Source organism: Morone saxatilis, unplaced genomic scaffold (genome assembly GCF_004916995.1).
Source record: "Morone saxatilis isolate NCDOM2014 unplaced genomic scaffold, NCSU_SB_2.0 Contig12, whole genome shotgun sequence".
NCBI lineage: Eukaryota > Metazoa > Chordata > Actinopteri > Moronidae > Morone > Morone saxatilis.
Genome location: NW_023339674.1, coordinates 2,994,575 through 3,010,986, shown reverse-complemented (window position 1 = coordinate 3,010,986; position 16,412 = coordinate 2,994,575). Strand labels below are relative to the sequence as shown.

At 39.1% G+C, this 16,412-nt stretch overlaps 1 protein-coding gene across 3 annotated transcripts in view; it reads left to right on the top strand.

Annotated features, from left to right (window-relative positions):
* The window catches only part of nos1apa (nitric oxide synthase 1 (neuronal) adaptor protein a), a 165,828-nt gene that overhangs the window by 57,491 nt on the left and 91,925 nt on the right, over nt 1-16,412 (top strand). For all 3 annotated transcript variants that reach the window (XM_035653510.1, XM_035653512.1, XM_035653511.1), the window contains exon 4: nt 2,645-2,703. In XM_035653510.1, the coding sequence (XP_035509403.1) occupies nt 2,645-2,703 (59 nt within the window). The remainder of the gene's footprint in view (nt 1-2,644; nt 2,704-16,412) is intronic.

Below are 16,412 nucleotides of genomic sequence, written 5' to 3'. Positions count from 1 at the left end.
AAGGAGCGAAGAATAAACTTGAAGAAACTGGAGGGGTGGGGGGCGGGGTGGAATCTGCGGTGAGGCTGACAGCTGTAATCCACAGAGACAGACTGGAGAATCACAGGGAGTCTGACAGGTGGAAAACCAGTAGATGAGAACAAAGGGAAGTTAATTTAGCAGTGCTGTCCGTTCTCCTCACCTGCATTCAGTTTTTCATCTCAATACATTTATCCCAACTTGAAACAATTCACAGTTTTTCATGGTTTCAGGCTGCTTTGCTGGACAGAGTCCTCTAAAATGTATTGAATATTTAATGTAACAGTAGTAACTGCCAAGCATCATCTTGTGTTAAAACTGCTGCCCTTTTTAGATGGATTATATACAGACTATTGTTTTTCCAGTCTGCAGGTTGGATGTGAAAAGTTCAGCATGGCCAGATTTTCTCAGTTTGTTTTTTACCATCCACTCAGAAGTCATATTTCAAATGAAATGAATGGACTTTTCATGACTTGCTGATCTTTTTGCATTGAGTGCAGAGTTGATATGTGGACAATAATCTCTTTAAATTCCCCCAACAAAGCAGCTGCCACCAGATTCTGCTGAAAAATATTAAATGAGTAATGAATTTAAATTGATTGAACCCGAAATTTTAATAAGCTTCTATTAAAATGCATGAATCTATCTATCTATAATTTTAGTGCTGCAGCATGAAGAATGGTATCTGTTAAAATGTTTGGCTCCAGCAAACAGTCATGAAAGACTGTAATTATTAAACCATATATTAGACTCTAAGTTAGTCTGCATATTTACACTCAAAAAACGTGGCAAATTTGGATATGTAGATTTTCTCTATTGCATGTATGTGACACAGGGAGACATACTGACATTCACTTGTTCTTATAGGTGGATGTAAGTCGCAGATATACATTAGTGTCAATAAAAGAAGGCTTAATTGAGTTGTCTTAATGGTCCTCTAAGGAGCAGCCTATTTATTACATCAGTATTAATGCACAGTTATGTAAGTGTGCACAATTGTCTGCTTATCCAGATACGTTTTTTTGTGTGTACAGTAGTGTGTGTGGATGGTACATCATTGGGACAATATGTGGAATATTCCTATGACTAGAGACAATGATATTTTTGTACCAGGCCTGCCAGATAGCTGATGTTACAGTAAGTGCAACTCTTACAGTAAATCTGATTTCATAGCTATTTTTATAAAGGTTTTATTTTGGTGAAGTCAAGATGGGTAACCTCTACCGTACATGAATATATATATATATATATATATATAATATGATATTAGATTACTAAAAACTAATAAAAATGTTAGTACCTGCTGAATACATACATAGAAAACTATAATCTCCCTTCAGCTGTTGATGGGAGAAAAATGCATTTTGAAGTAAGATGTAGAGTACTGTACTGTAAAGTACAGGAAACATGATGACATTTTGTGCTACTTTTTCAAACGACGCCTGACTCAATTGAGAACAAAGAATGGTACTGAAGGCTTTTCTCGATGGGATTTTTTTTTTGCTCTTCTCCTGAGAAGAGTTTGATCACGTTATATGGTTCATTGATTTGACTGATTAAAGTTTGCCTGTGATAGACAGATTGTTCATTAAATCACCTGTCAGGTATTTTTTTTGAAAGGGCCTTTCAAAAGGGACATTTTACAAACATGTTCCAGGTGGTTCTGTGTAACAAACCATCTGGTGCAGTCAAGTTAACGGAGGCTGAGGTTTGTAGGTATTTTAATTTTGGCCATCCGCCCCATTTAATGGTATACTATTCTATACTGAGAAACATTGAAGACATTACTAAAAAATAAATAGGGAATTTACAATCAGGAAAGTTAAGGAACCAGCGATTCCTCCCACTTAACATACTCTGTTAAGTCTATAAAGATCAGATCTGACCGTCCATTAGATCCAGGTAGACTTTTCACTGGTCCACTTCAGATCGGGGCAACAATTTTGAAGCCATGAAAATTTTCTTGCCTGAAAACAAACCCAAGAGAGAGAAGATGTGTGACGGAAGTGATTTGATTGAACAGCCCTTCTGTGATGTATTGGCTGATGGGAAAAATATTAAAGGCATCATTGGGTTGCTGGTTGGCTGGAATGAAACGCAGGGTCGATAAAAAGATGTTCTGCCTCCACCTGTTTTCTTGTCCCATTTGGCTCCCTGAAATGTCAAGTATAATGGTCAGCAATCTATTTACATCTCTGAGTACGTCGGAGCCAATGAAAACCTGGAGATTGGAGTGATTGAATGATTGAGTCAACAAAGCAATGTGGAGATGGGAATCAATATGAATAATTTCGGTGTGCTCATGTGTTGACATTTTGATTGTGACAAACTGGAAGGTAGATTTAATCAAATGGGCAGACAGACAGACAAAAGGAAAAACAGTAAAGATGGAAATGAATGTCTCAAAGATGGAGATGTCCTAATAATTTCCACACCAATAGAAATAATCAGATGCATCCCACTCTTGATAATGATACAAGACGGATATATATGTATTCTTTTTTTTTTGTTTGATTTTCAGTTTAAAGTTTAAACAAGGGTTTTTCTTCCCTTCAGTCCTCAGCTTCATGTATTAAAAATTCACTTTTGTGTGAACTGACAGTTTTGTTTTGGTTTATTTCCACAGAAGAAGGAGTGGACGTGGGATGAGAGCAAGATGATGGTGATGCAGGATCCCATTTACAGGTAAACTGGATTATTTTGTACATATCATTTTATTTATTTAGCCCAACTTGAAATGCTAATTTATTTGGTTTTAATTCTTATTGAAAAGACTTCAGTCCTTATGGCTCATTGCGCCTCTTCCAAACAAATTTGAAATCCAAACTTGATTAAATACATTGTGGTGGCTCAGGAAATGAAAATCTTTTGTCTCTGTCACTGTAGGTGTTGACATTTCAGAGAAGGAAGGATATTATAGCTCGTTGATGATAACTTTTACTGACTCCAGAACAGAGCAGCACAAAGGTTTCAGAAAAATAGATGAGTTATTAGGAAGTGCTGATGCGTAAATACGGTATATCGGAGATAAGAGGACACTGATAACATGGAATACAGAGCTGTGACAGAAAAATGTGTGGAGTCAGAGATGGGTTTTTGTCTATGGCTGAACAATACTCTTTAATATTGCATTTTGAGAAAAGGCACTTTGGCAGAAGATGCAATAAAGGCATTTGGAAAAATCATTTCAGTAATGTAATGAATAAGAGAGATGATGATAATGAAAACAAGTCCTGAAATGGAAAACAAAATCTTCAGTAATACTACAAACCAATTTGGAACATTTATCACTTCCACCGGTCATTGTTCAACCATAAAAATCACCTTAAATGTGACCGCCACTCAGCAATTATGAAACTGAAACTTAGTGTCCCTTCACATCACATTTCCCTGCTGTCCGCTTTTGGCTGCAGCCACAAAGTTCTATCACAGTGTGAGGTTTTATCTACATCTTACAGCAGCCGTGTAGTTTCATAGTAGCAGCTTGAATTGAGGCACCTCATTTGCACCAAATGGCTCTGCGACCCCACCCTTCCTTATCCTCTGTGGTTAGGTTTTGGGTGGAGGATCTTTCTGCTCCATGATGTGCTGGTGTGAGGGTGGTAGCTTCATTACTTGAGGTGACTTAGGTGAAGTGTTACGGGTTGGATAATATTTCTAAAAACAATATACATTAATTTTAAAGGACACAAGCCAGTGTCTTTAAGTGTCTCTATCTTGCACTGACTCTGCCTCATCCAGCGTCCTGGACAATCTGGAAAACCTGGACATTTAGAGACTAGTTTTCCAGTCATAGAAACACCCCAAAATGGATATTGACCAAATATCCTGGAATTGAATGTTGTCCTAGAAAATTGTAATTGTATTTAAAATAAAATAAATTCTACGTGATTTGAACTTATTTCTGCTCCACTGAGGCTGCACCGGAAACATCGTCTGTGGTGAGAACAGCCAAGCGCGCCACGAACAAGAGGTAACACGGAGTGTTCAATAAAAGCTGTCCACCATTGTGAGCAAGCACTGAAAAACTCCTGGAAAATGTTCTTTTAAAAAGAGTGGGAACGCTGCTCATCTCATTTCCTACATAAGGACATCTTCTGTTACCGAAAAATGCAGAAAATACACAGTCTCAATATGGAGTATATTGTTCTGTGTGTGTGTGTGTGTGTAAGTGTGTGCAAGTGTGTCAGAGGGCAAGGATGTGTTAGTGAGATCTAGAGTCTACACATGTCTACACTCAGTTCATTCAGTCCATTTGCTACAGAGTTAGTGCTGAGAGGCAGCTCGTGTAAATTGGTGGCTCAGATGGATTGGCTGAGAAGTGAGAGGAATACACCATTAATCTCTCTTTCTCATAGACACACACACTCATACATGCAGTCACCTAGAAGTTCCGTCAAACCAGAGAAGGATGCATTACAAAACTAGTAAGGAACCTTCATATTCTAAAGAGTGGTAGAAGGAAAGCTAAAGACTGGTTTTGCCACAGACACACACAGTTGATATTCTGTATTGAATGACTCATATTTTATCCTCTCTTTCTGCCTTCCCTACACACACACAGGCACACACACACTGACACTCTCACTCCCAGGCGGGCACAGCTCAGAAGTGCATCCAGGAGCCCAGTTGGGGCTTCAAGCTTTGGAAATGATTCTGTCAGAAAGATGGATTTTGCCTGGCTGTTTGTGTAAGCATCTCTGAGCTTAAAAATTCTGAGAGATTTTGTTTGGTTGGATATGCCTTGGCTTGTCCCGCTCATCTGAGCCTTGTGCACAGTTTTTGATATTACAGTCACAGAGTTTCCCCACTGGAGGCGTCTGGGTAGCTAGCAGGAGGTGGGCGTAAAGCAGAGTACGATGGGTAAGCCTCATCGATCAGTAGCTGTCATCTGCTAAGCTGAGTCTGACACATCCTGAAGCCATCTTGTTTTTTCTGTTACAAGACAATGGCCCAAACAAGAGCCTCACCCAAGTCCATTATTGGCTTGTTATACAGTATGAGAAAATGTAATTTTGTATACAACATTCACCTTTGAATTTAGGTCCAATTTGGTACCGATGATGTCAGTCCTTCAAACAGCACTTCTTTAAAGGAGCTATATGTAAGACTTGACCTCCTGTCGAATGCATACTCCAACTGAGGGCAGCACACAGGTGACGGAGGGAAACAAGGAAATGCACAGTCCTTCCCTTAGATCTTTATTTCTTTCAACCAACAGCTAACTTGTCAGTGACATTACACAATTAGCTACCATTATAAGCTATCGCTAAATAGCCAGCAGTTGTCTCCAGCGATGGAAACCTACGTTAACTCACGGTTTGCTTCTATTTTTATCTCTTCTGTCTTTGCCACCAAACGTTGGGCAGCGCTATTTCTTCATCAGGACGGGCCGAAGCTAGCTGGTTAGCATGCGAGCACTCGCTGTTGTCTGCCATATTTGAAAACATAATAAACATGCATTGATATGTAATTAGTGAGTAATTGGTTCAGTAAAGACGATTTAATTAATTTTCTTATTTATCTTATTTTTCAAGTCGGTAATACAGCACTCACATGTATGTATGTGGACAGAGTTATTGGTCGCAGTTGCAGCAGAGGGATACGTCCTGGCTGTTACACATAGGTTTCTTTATGGTGGATATGCTGCCAAGACATATCTGTCAGCTACAGCTCAACAAGGAAACATCAGGGGAAACAACTGAACTGAAAAATCTGTCAGAAAATCCCCCCTCTTTCAACATACAGTACATAAGGGATGTAAATGTTATACTGAAACTATGCCTGGCTCTGTCCTTATAAATGTTGGAACCGCTTCCATCACAGAGCAGGGTCTCAATACCCAATCCTACCAGAAGCAGGTGTTAATTCAGTAGAAGTGGCCCACCGCTGCTGTGAACAGCTGTGGAAAACCCTGAGTCATACCAAATGAGAGTAGGAGTCTCTTGACCTTGTTCTGTTATCAGACCTCCAGACCTATCCTCCGGTGGCCTTGACAGATCAAATTGAATTAATAATCAGCCACATTCTTATATGAAAACACGTAATGTTTCAGCTCTGTTTCTTCTCATGGGTCACTTCAGAACTAAACAGTACTGGGATATCTATGTCCTTAGCTTCTTTCAAAGTTATGATACACTGGAAGTTAATTTGTTATCAATATTCAAGGAGTGCAGTTTATATATCTCAGCTTGAGCATCGCGTATATTTGAAAAAAGTGACCTCATGCAGTGTGCTGTCTAGTTGTAAAGCAGAAGAGAGATTAGAAGGCCACAGGAAATCCCCATGTGAGACAACACGGTGAAAATGCAACCTTTTGGTGATACTTTTGAATTAATGCGCTCCGTAAGCTTTAGTGATAAATATTCACATCCAGCTTTTCAAATGCAGGGAGCAAAATGCACATCAAAAACCCTCGACTGTTTTAAATGCTCCTGTGTGTGTTGTTCAGATTCACAGCGGCTAGACGCTGCGTGTCTAAATCATTTGGGAGGATTTAGCCAAGTGCTTTGCATTTCTTCTGTGCGTTTCCTTTTCATCTTCAGCTGCTTTCTAGCTGGGGCTGCTGGCTCACTGCCACCGACGCTGTCCACCACTGCGTATGCAACAGCGCTGGCAGGGGTGACACGGCAGCGATCACACTCAATCGCATTTACACATTTACTTGTAAACATGTCTCAAGAGACTTGTGAGAGTCCACCAACTTCCAATCCCCCTAATCCTAAATCTGACGTAGCCCATTAACTTGGAGACAATCAAGCAAATATCTCCACTCTGAGGGTCTAAACTGTCTATCTGTGTAACTATCTAACTATCTAAGGAAGCAACCAAGCAGACATTTAAAAACATTTACATATGTGCAAAAATATGCAAGAAGTGCTTCTCAGAAACACTGCACACACAGATACAGCTTCACACTCATACATATTCATTCAGACAGTCACAAGTGTGCCAGCATACTTGAATGATTTATATACTGTCCTATAAAACAATCCACATGGACATAGACAAGTAATCTAGAAGACATTTAACAACTATTCCGCAAGTCCCATGCTGCACTATAACTATAAAACTGTCTACTGTCACGACCACCTGCTCAAACAACGTCAAATTACTGTCAGATAAGGCAGGTCTGAGGCTGATGTACAGGATGTAGCTAACTCCTCCCATCTGAATACCACCACTACTACTAATAATCATATAAAATGGTAGAGAACTTTTCAAAAGCTAAGTTATAAAGTACTTCGCATGAGACAGCAAATGTTAAACTGTTTAGAAAAAGACATTACACTGAACCAAATTAAAATTTTAATTAGGCTAGGAGGACACTTTACATGTATACCATTAACCTTGCGGTACAACACTTAAACTGTACGGTTGAATAGACCAGTCCCAATGTTGGTACTCACACTAAATGTAATCTAGTTAGGCTTTATTCATACAAGAGGGATCCAAAGAAATTTTAAAGAAAAAATAAAGACAGCATTACTACACTTCTTGGATGTTTTGCAGTGGAGTTCAGCTTTATTCATATCACAGCACAGTCTCAGTCGAGACTCGTTAGCTACAACGTGTACTGTAAAATACGACTCCATTAATATTAAATGAATTCAATACAGTATCTGCCCAGTTTAAAGTAAACCCAATACATAAAAAGACAACTCAAGTGAAATAAAAATATGTTTCATGAAAAGATTGATGATAAAAAGGCAAAGATGTTGCTGATGAGGGTTGTGACGGCTCTCAAATGGCCACAAAGTCACGTTGCAAGCAAGCGTGTTCCTCTTCAGTGACAAACCCTCCAAGATGAGAAGGGCTGATTACGACCAGTGTAAGTGAAGTTCTCCTTTTAGACTAGTAAGCTTCTCTATTGTTTACTGGATACAATTTAAATTGAGTGCTTTGTCATTATGTCGGTCCATTGTATGCTCTGTGCCTACACTCTGCTCCGGATGAGTGTTTGATTCACTCGTGTTATGTCTCTTCTAAAGAGTGGAACTGCGTGGTGAAAAGTGATCAGAAAGGGTGCAGAATGTTTTGGGCACTCCACGTCTAACAGGTCTGAATGATGCAATATCTACTTGTGACCGGACCAGTCGCAGATTGTGGCCTTAGTGTGGATTCGAGTTGTACCAAGAGGACTGAAGAGGTAACATACATATACATACAAATACATATTCTTGGCATTCTTATCCTTATGACCCTTGAGATTTATTTTGGGACCCCATGTGAAGTCTAGACTAGTACATTGAGAACCACTGCTCTTAATAGTCCTGAAATCTTTGCAGAGCTCTTTTCCACCAACGAGAATGGAGTTTATGACACTAATTTGCAAAACTCGCCATATTAATTGTGTTATGTTGCTCACCATTTCGTCTATATTGTGCCATGTTGTAACGTTGGCAGGCAGCAACTGTTCACTGTCTGAAAGCACCTTTAATGTAGCATTGCAACGAGAAGGAGGCAACACTGCTGCATGTTTGAGCTCTTGCACTCTGTTGTTGTCAGTGATGCTCACATCTGCTCTTTGGCTTGTATAGCAGCATCATGTGTCCTTTTGGTTAGGGCTTTTTGAGTCTGCAAATAAATTAGGTCATTTGCAGCCGCATGCAACCTGTGAGTAGACATGACCCTGCCAGTGGTGCACAGTGACCGCAATCTGCTACAGCAATCTGCTAAATCCAACACGGCTGTCCTCAAAAAACAATAGTAATGTTGAATGTTTGATTTTTTTTCTGGCCATCATGTACAATTTCAATTCAATTCAGTTGAAATGTAATTTGCATAGCGCAGTTCCCACCATGGGTAAGTACTTGTTGATGTACAGAACTATTTGAAGCTGTAAATTGCACTTAACAGGTCTCTTCTAATGCAGTAGTAGCTCTCAGATTATAGTAATCATTCAAATATGCTTCTTGGCTGAACCTTTGACTCTTGAACAGAGTAGAGCTCACTTGTTTGTTTTACACCATCCAAGGTGCTGAAATAGGCTTTTTTTAATATAAATTCTGCTGAAAAAATGGATAATAGAGGACTTCTGAAAGAACATAAATGGAGAAAATAGTGAAAATTGAAATTGAGTTCAGAATTGTACTGTAGCCTGCTAAGATTCATAAAGCACTGAGATGTGTATGTGTGTATGTATGTGTGTGTCTAAGGCGGGTACATGAGAATCACACCCGTCTGTGTCTGGGATTCTGTGGCCACCCTAATGGGCCATAAGGTCCCAAACTCTAAGAGTCTCCTACTTTTTCACAAGTAGACTACCACAAAAGAATCATATTACTCTCCATGGGATTGGAAATGTCCTGGAAAATTATGTTTGAATAGAGTTCGAGCCTGACTCACACCTAGTGAATGCTATGCTGCCCCACATGATGGAGTACACCACTATGTACTGTTCTCTTTGTATGTTTTCCATTAGAGTGAGCAAAATGATATCTAACAATTAAAAACCAAATCCGCTCCAGAGAAAAGTTTATGCTCCCATAATTTGCACCAGAGAGGAGACTCAATTATACATCAGAGAAAATGTCTCCTCGACTCCTTTGCTGCACACACCATCTGTTTCTTCTTATTCATCTATACCTCTACAGAAACACTATATGGTCACGAGTCATCAGATACTCGAATATATGAAATTAATGTCTAAATCAAGTCTTGTTTTACTTTTATTACATATGCATATTGCACAATAAGTAGTCATTTGGGCAGTCAGGTGGAACATACTGTAAAACCTGTTTCCTTTTTAAAACGATTACGTCAAACGATCTTTGCGCTGATGTGAAATGTTTTATCATTTGGAGAAAGTGAACTAATCCGTGAACCAGTGTTTTGAGGGGCCTGTCAGTATGAGTGACTGGAGAGACCAACCACAGAGAGGAGGACTGTTCCTATAAATGAGATACATGTTTAATTTATTGAGCCACAATGCCATCCAATTACAATGTCCTTCAATTGATATTTTCTTAATTCTGATGTCTGATGCCTAACAGGACCTTGATTGACTATATTGTAGTTAGGCAGCATAACCATGACAGGTCTTACTTACTAACTGTGTCCTAAAAACTTTTGTCGACCAAATGGTTTCTTCATCATCATGCTGTAGTTGCTACAAGCAGAAGTTGCAGGTTGTATTTGCGACTTTGCAGATACGTTGATGAAATGCCTTTCCTTACTATGTGGATTAAAATGCTTAAAAACATATTTTCTGTTACAAATTAGTAGTAAATAAACACAATTTTTTAAAGACCAAAAGTATCATAGCTGGACAACCTGTCATGTGACATCTTCAAAACTAATTAGCATTTCAGAGGAATAAAGGAGGTTAACATTGCAGATGAAATGGAGACTAATGGCTAATGATATTTTTCACCAGCCATTAGTACCTAAGCTGCTTTGATTTGATTCTCTGACCTCACAATAGGTACGGTGGACACTGAGGGTCACATTCATATCTCAACCAGTACACATAAAAAAAACACAACGATGAAAACCTGGCCCTGTGCTGTGATTCCAAATTATCTACCGGGTATCTGGCCAGTGTCCCCAATTTATTTTTTCTATTCTATCCTTCTATTGCCACTAGTCTTGTAATAGGGCCATACCTTTTCACGTCTCCTGTGTGTGTTTGTGCGCATTTTACATTCCACCTGCCAGAGAGCCGCAGCCTCGGGGCAAAACCAGCAGACCAACTCACTCAGGAGTGTATCAGAATCCTCTGGATCAAACACATCTACCCACCCACACACTTCAAACTGGCAGCTTGAGTACCTTTTTTTAGCCAGCGTACGCACAAAGTTCTAGGAAAATACAAACATACGCACAAGAAAGTCATCCAATTGTTAAAAAAAAAAAACACACACACAAAGTCTTTATTTATCTCTGAAGCATGCATACACATTTACACACACACCATTTTGACTTTAGGCCACCCACCAATTCAGAGCTGAAGCTGCATGGCTGGGAGCTGCAGACCTTGGAGGAGTAAAACAACAGATCAGCCATGTCCAGAGTACTAAATAACTTAACACTACATCATTTATACACTTCACAAACTGTTTCATTTAGCAGTATGTCTCAAAATCGTGTTTCCTGTGAATAAGTGCAGAAAAAGCTGGAAGTACCAAGACAATATTGAGAAGTGATGTGCTTATTATTCCGCCTGGTCTGAAGCTGTTGACTCAAAATAATGCTGGCATAGGAAAGATCCATAAATAAAGACTCTGGAGTTATTTGCTCCATAACAATGCATGGCAGTGGTATCTATGATTTCTGCTTTGAAGGTAGGAGAGGTTGAGAGGTAGGGGTTTAGAGTACCTCAGGTGATGAGTCTGGGCAGTTTGCCTTTCATATGGGGAAAAAATCCACATGTGGAAACCAAATGTGCGCATCGACTTCAGTTTGATCTCTGCTTTGTAAAAACAGTCCAGACCCTACCTCACGCAGGGTTGCCAGATGTAAATATTAGGAAAGCACATATATTTTTGTTCCCTATGGTTATAGATGATTTAATAAATAAATTCAGACGTGCTTTAAGATCATGATGAGTTACAGCTGAAATGATTCTTTAAAGACACATATATTTAGTATCCCCTTAATATGTCAGTGTTGGCAGACTCACCAGAAAAAAACATTAACACACACATCAGTATAAACTGACAATAATGCGGTTGGGTCTTCATGATTATTTGTTGGTGTAGATTAACACATAAACCAGGCTTGGTGGATTATCTTGGTGAGTGAGTCTGCGAAACTATTCCTCCATCCCTGGTGTTTCATAACTCACTTAGTCCCATGATGAACAGATGGCACATGCAAACAGTTGGTAACCGTAGCGGCAGATGATTGAGGAAGCTTGTCTAGAATACAGCTTTACTTTCTTCAAATACGCCTGTAATATCATCATTTCACACTTGATAAAACATTTGTGCACACTGATAAAACTTATCTGAGCTGTTTGTGATTTTAGTTACACAATTATCCTTAATCCTATTTTTTAGGCAAAAAAAAAAAACTTACACTGACTAAGTTTAAGGTCTTCTCAAAGTCTCTTTAGGGTTTACCTATGTTATAAATTTTTTTATTAAAACTTAAATTTGACTTAATATACATTATTGTGGCAACCTTGTGACTGATACTGGAGCTTTAAATTCTGTAATACATTCTTCTAAATTAGATGCCTGTAGGTATGTCATTTGATAAGACATTGCAGAGGAGTAATGCCAAAGATATCTTGTAGGAGTCTCTACATTACATTGTTATAATGTTATTATTGGTTATGCAATGCGTTAGTAAAAAAGTAAGTAAAAAAAAAAATATTGGCAGACATATTGCTGTCAGATATTTAAAACTTTCAGAACTTTGTTAGATATAAATTGGTAATTGCCTCAAAACTCAAAAAAAGTGTTGTTCAGGCTACAACTGTAATAGTGTGTCAGATATTTCATCTTTCGTTGCTGACTCTACACTAAACATGACTGCACCGAGCAGTTTCACATGACTTGAGAAACGTACTTGCTTGTGTCTTGCAGCGTTTCTATGCGGGTGTGTGTATCAGAGAGACATTGGAAAGGAGTGAGAGTGTGTGTTTTGTACATTTGCGTGTATATACATGAAGTATCTGTCTCGGGTTACAACTTCTCCGGCCGTCAACTGTGGTAATTGCTGTCATCCTCTGAGAAGCAGCCCGCCCTCGTTGACTCCCCACTATCAGCCTGTATTAGAAGTGCTTGGCTTTGCCCCTTCATTCTCACTTCAAACCCCTCCAGTAAGAAGTTCACACCCACCCAATTAAAGTCAATCTTATGTTTGTGTGTCCTAGAAACACCCTGATTATGTGATATGGAAAAAAAGCTCTGATCTCCACGCATTTTGCTTTGATATTTCAGTGTACTCATGCCATGCTAATTACACACTGCTAATCATTGTGAACACACACATCAACACAGACACACACGGAAAGCCCATAAAGTTTCTCACAACCCCATTCAGTCCTATACCATCTCTGTCTCAGCAGTATGCTATTCCTCTGTTCTCTGAGCTAATGGACTGTCCAGTCAAATTTGATAGTGTGCTCACTGCCCCAAAGCGGAAGAACTCACAGATGGGAAAAGTAATGGAAAGAGCCATTTCTCTTGGAAAGAAACCCAAAAATATAGCTCTTAAGGGTCAGTTCACTTAAATTACAAAAGAAGTGCTCACACAGTTTTGTTTTTATGTGCCCAGTTTTTGAGATATCTGTCTGAAGCTTCAGTAACGACTCCAATATAGTGGAAGTAAAGGCAATTTCATTAATGCCCCTCAAAACTCAACAGCATGTCCTGGTTGGTCTAGATAATCTGCAGAGTAAGCCTGGGCAATAAAACAATACCAATATATATCAGAAACACTTCGTCACTAGCTATAAGAAAGTTGTTCAATAGAATATTGATAGTTTCACTTAAATGCATTAAATCCAAACCGCCATTCATTCACTGCACCCTATAAAACACACAATAGGTAGTTTATTATGGCCAGTATTTAGATTTTGGACACTTGCATTTTTTATAAGTGGAGTCGTGCAAGGATGATTTTAGCATCTTTACATTGTGACAAATTGCATTGTGGCATTGTTAATAGAAAATGGTGTACATGCCATAAACGCTACTTTTCCAGTGGAGAATTTTAAAATAATGTTTTTGGCAGATGTGTAACTGGGGGGAGAAAGAGGAGTATGACATGCAACAAATGTTGCCAGCTGGAACCATCTTGGCAACGCTGCGGCAGCCATACGGCATGCACTAAAACCATTCGGCGCTCTGTGGGAATGTTTGAGAGCACTTATAGTGAATATATTTCATTGTAGTGCACGAAAGACGAGCTTTTTCCGACAGAGACTATGACTATTGGTAAAACCAAATAATCTTTGATGAAAGAAAATGTCTCACCTCACAGAAATGACAGAAATAACAGAATATCCCACCTTTCAAATGTATTTTAACTGCTAATAATCTGTCAGGAATTGGTATGTTTATTATTTCTTTGTAATCTGGATCCTCTGACTGGATTAATAAAACCAGTTGTGGGCACTTAATAGCTACTGTGATTCCCAGGAAAATAAAGTTTTGCACAGCCACTCGAGTCTCTTCCCACACCCAGAACAGAGGGACCCTGCCGTTCTCTGCATTATTACAGCGCTGGACACTGTCCAAATACCGAGAAAAACACCATGAGCCAGGCTTAATCATTGACAGTCTCAACGCATAACAGTGTCCCCCACAGCTTGGGCAGCCTCTGTCTCCTCCCATTGTGATCCATAATGGAGAAGGTAAAAAAAAAGCAGCCTTCAAATAAAACATCTGTACAACACCAGGTTATGCCTGTGAAGCTGGTTTGGGGTCCTGCGTTATTCCTCCAAACCCTGCTTTGACTGACGTTTTTAATTTTGTTACAAGAACTAGTGAATCACCTGACTGGGCCTACGTTAATCATTTCTGTCCCGAGAAAATAGATGTCATTGAAAACCTGTTCCCTTTATTTCCATGATAATGAAGCTCTTTGGATTTCTGACATTTGTATATTTCAAGGGACACTTAAATCAAAACTGTGTCCTCGATCCCACAGTTAATTGTAGACACACGGCGCATACAGCTATAACTTCAGTTAATGTATGTCCTGTGTGTTTTACTATGCTGTTGTTTCAGAACTTTCATTATTTAGTCAAGTTTTATTCATTTCATCATATGCTTTTTAAAGTTTTAGATTTGTCTTTCTGAAGCCTTAAGATGGCTTGAAATAACAAAACGTAAAGTCTCCCTCCACTCAAAAATAAGTTTTACTTGTTCCTACAGTGTGATGTTTGATCTTCACTGTGCAGAATGATGTCTGTGCAGAGTTTGACACTAGAAGGATGTTTCCACTTTCATCTGCTGAAAGTGAAAGGTTTCTCTGTGCTCATTGAACATCTGAGTCATACCTGGTCGAGTATGCACTACTTCTTTTACAGAAAAACCATATCAGACACACATTATTGTTCCAAGCAGATGATATATATGTGTATATATGATATATATGTCTGAACATATATGTCTGGAGGCAATCTTTAGTCTTTTGTTCATAGGTTCCGTAACATTGGTCACCCTGAAATGGAACTGTAACACTAGATTAGTTGTTTGGAAAGAAGAAAGTGGCAGCAAAATGTCAGCACATTAGTTCAACGGGCCTGTAATTGTGTCTAAAATGACCTTTAACTGTTAACTGTGGCTGTGCAGCTCAGAGAAAACAGCACTAACTGGAGAAAATGGCTGTACGGCTGCCATGATTATTGGATTTACTGTCCTGTCTAATCTAAATTAAAAAAATATCTGGAAAGGTCTTAAAAGGCATTTTAATTTTACTTTCTTTTGTCTATCATGGTTTATAGCTTTCCAGCATATTTTTGACTCATGCAATATATTGATCATCTCAGTCCTCAATTGGATTAAATGGACTCGGAGGGTATAGTTCTGTGTTATTACCATTGCTAACACTTAAAGAGATTGCATTTCCAGAGAATGTAAGTGCTTCAGTTTGTGTGTCTGCATTTATTTATTTCTTCCACACTGATCCAAACGGCTGCAGCTGCTGCTATAAACCTCTCTCAATTGAATGTAAATGAAGATGAAGACGGTTCAGTTCTTGTTTTCCTTCTCTCTGCCCACTCATTGCTTTCCACTGCCTCCGGGCATTGTGTCCGTCTGGGTGTGTTCTAATCCGTTGGTGTCTGTTTAGGTATGTGAGCATGACCTTGGTTTGTGTGTCTGCATTAGAAGACAGACCACATTCTCCTGGGTAGATCTGGGTGTGGTGGCTGGCATTGATATACACACACACAAGCTTGAAACCATACACACTGATCAGTATACAGAACAGGAAAAGGTGATTTGTCTTTGGGAGTAAGGGCTTGTTGTGGCGCTGAGTCAATTCTGCCGCTTTCTGCTTGTCATCTTTACACAATTGTTCTTCGTCTTATAGATACAGCTGTATTTTATTTGTACTTACGGCTCACTGTTTTCATTCCTTACCAATTTTTCACTGAGAAATACCTTTAATTTTAAAAAGGAGATGGTCAATTTAAACCGATTTCTCACTGATTTTTGTTCCCGGGCACGAGAAGATGTTCCATTGTCTGCTGAAAGATTTATTTGCCCCTCAATATTGATTGCTTTGGTCCAATTCTACATGCACTCATTAGACTTTTGAGTACTGTTTACACCACTATGCTGATTCTTTGTTGGCTTGTTGGACGAAGGAGTGTGTTTCTGCAAGTTCACATAATATTTGTGCGCACTGAATTGCTATACTCTATGCAGTATATTGCTTTCTAGCTGGCTTGCAGTGAGACCACTTGCTGTGGTGTGTGTGTGTGTGTGTGT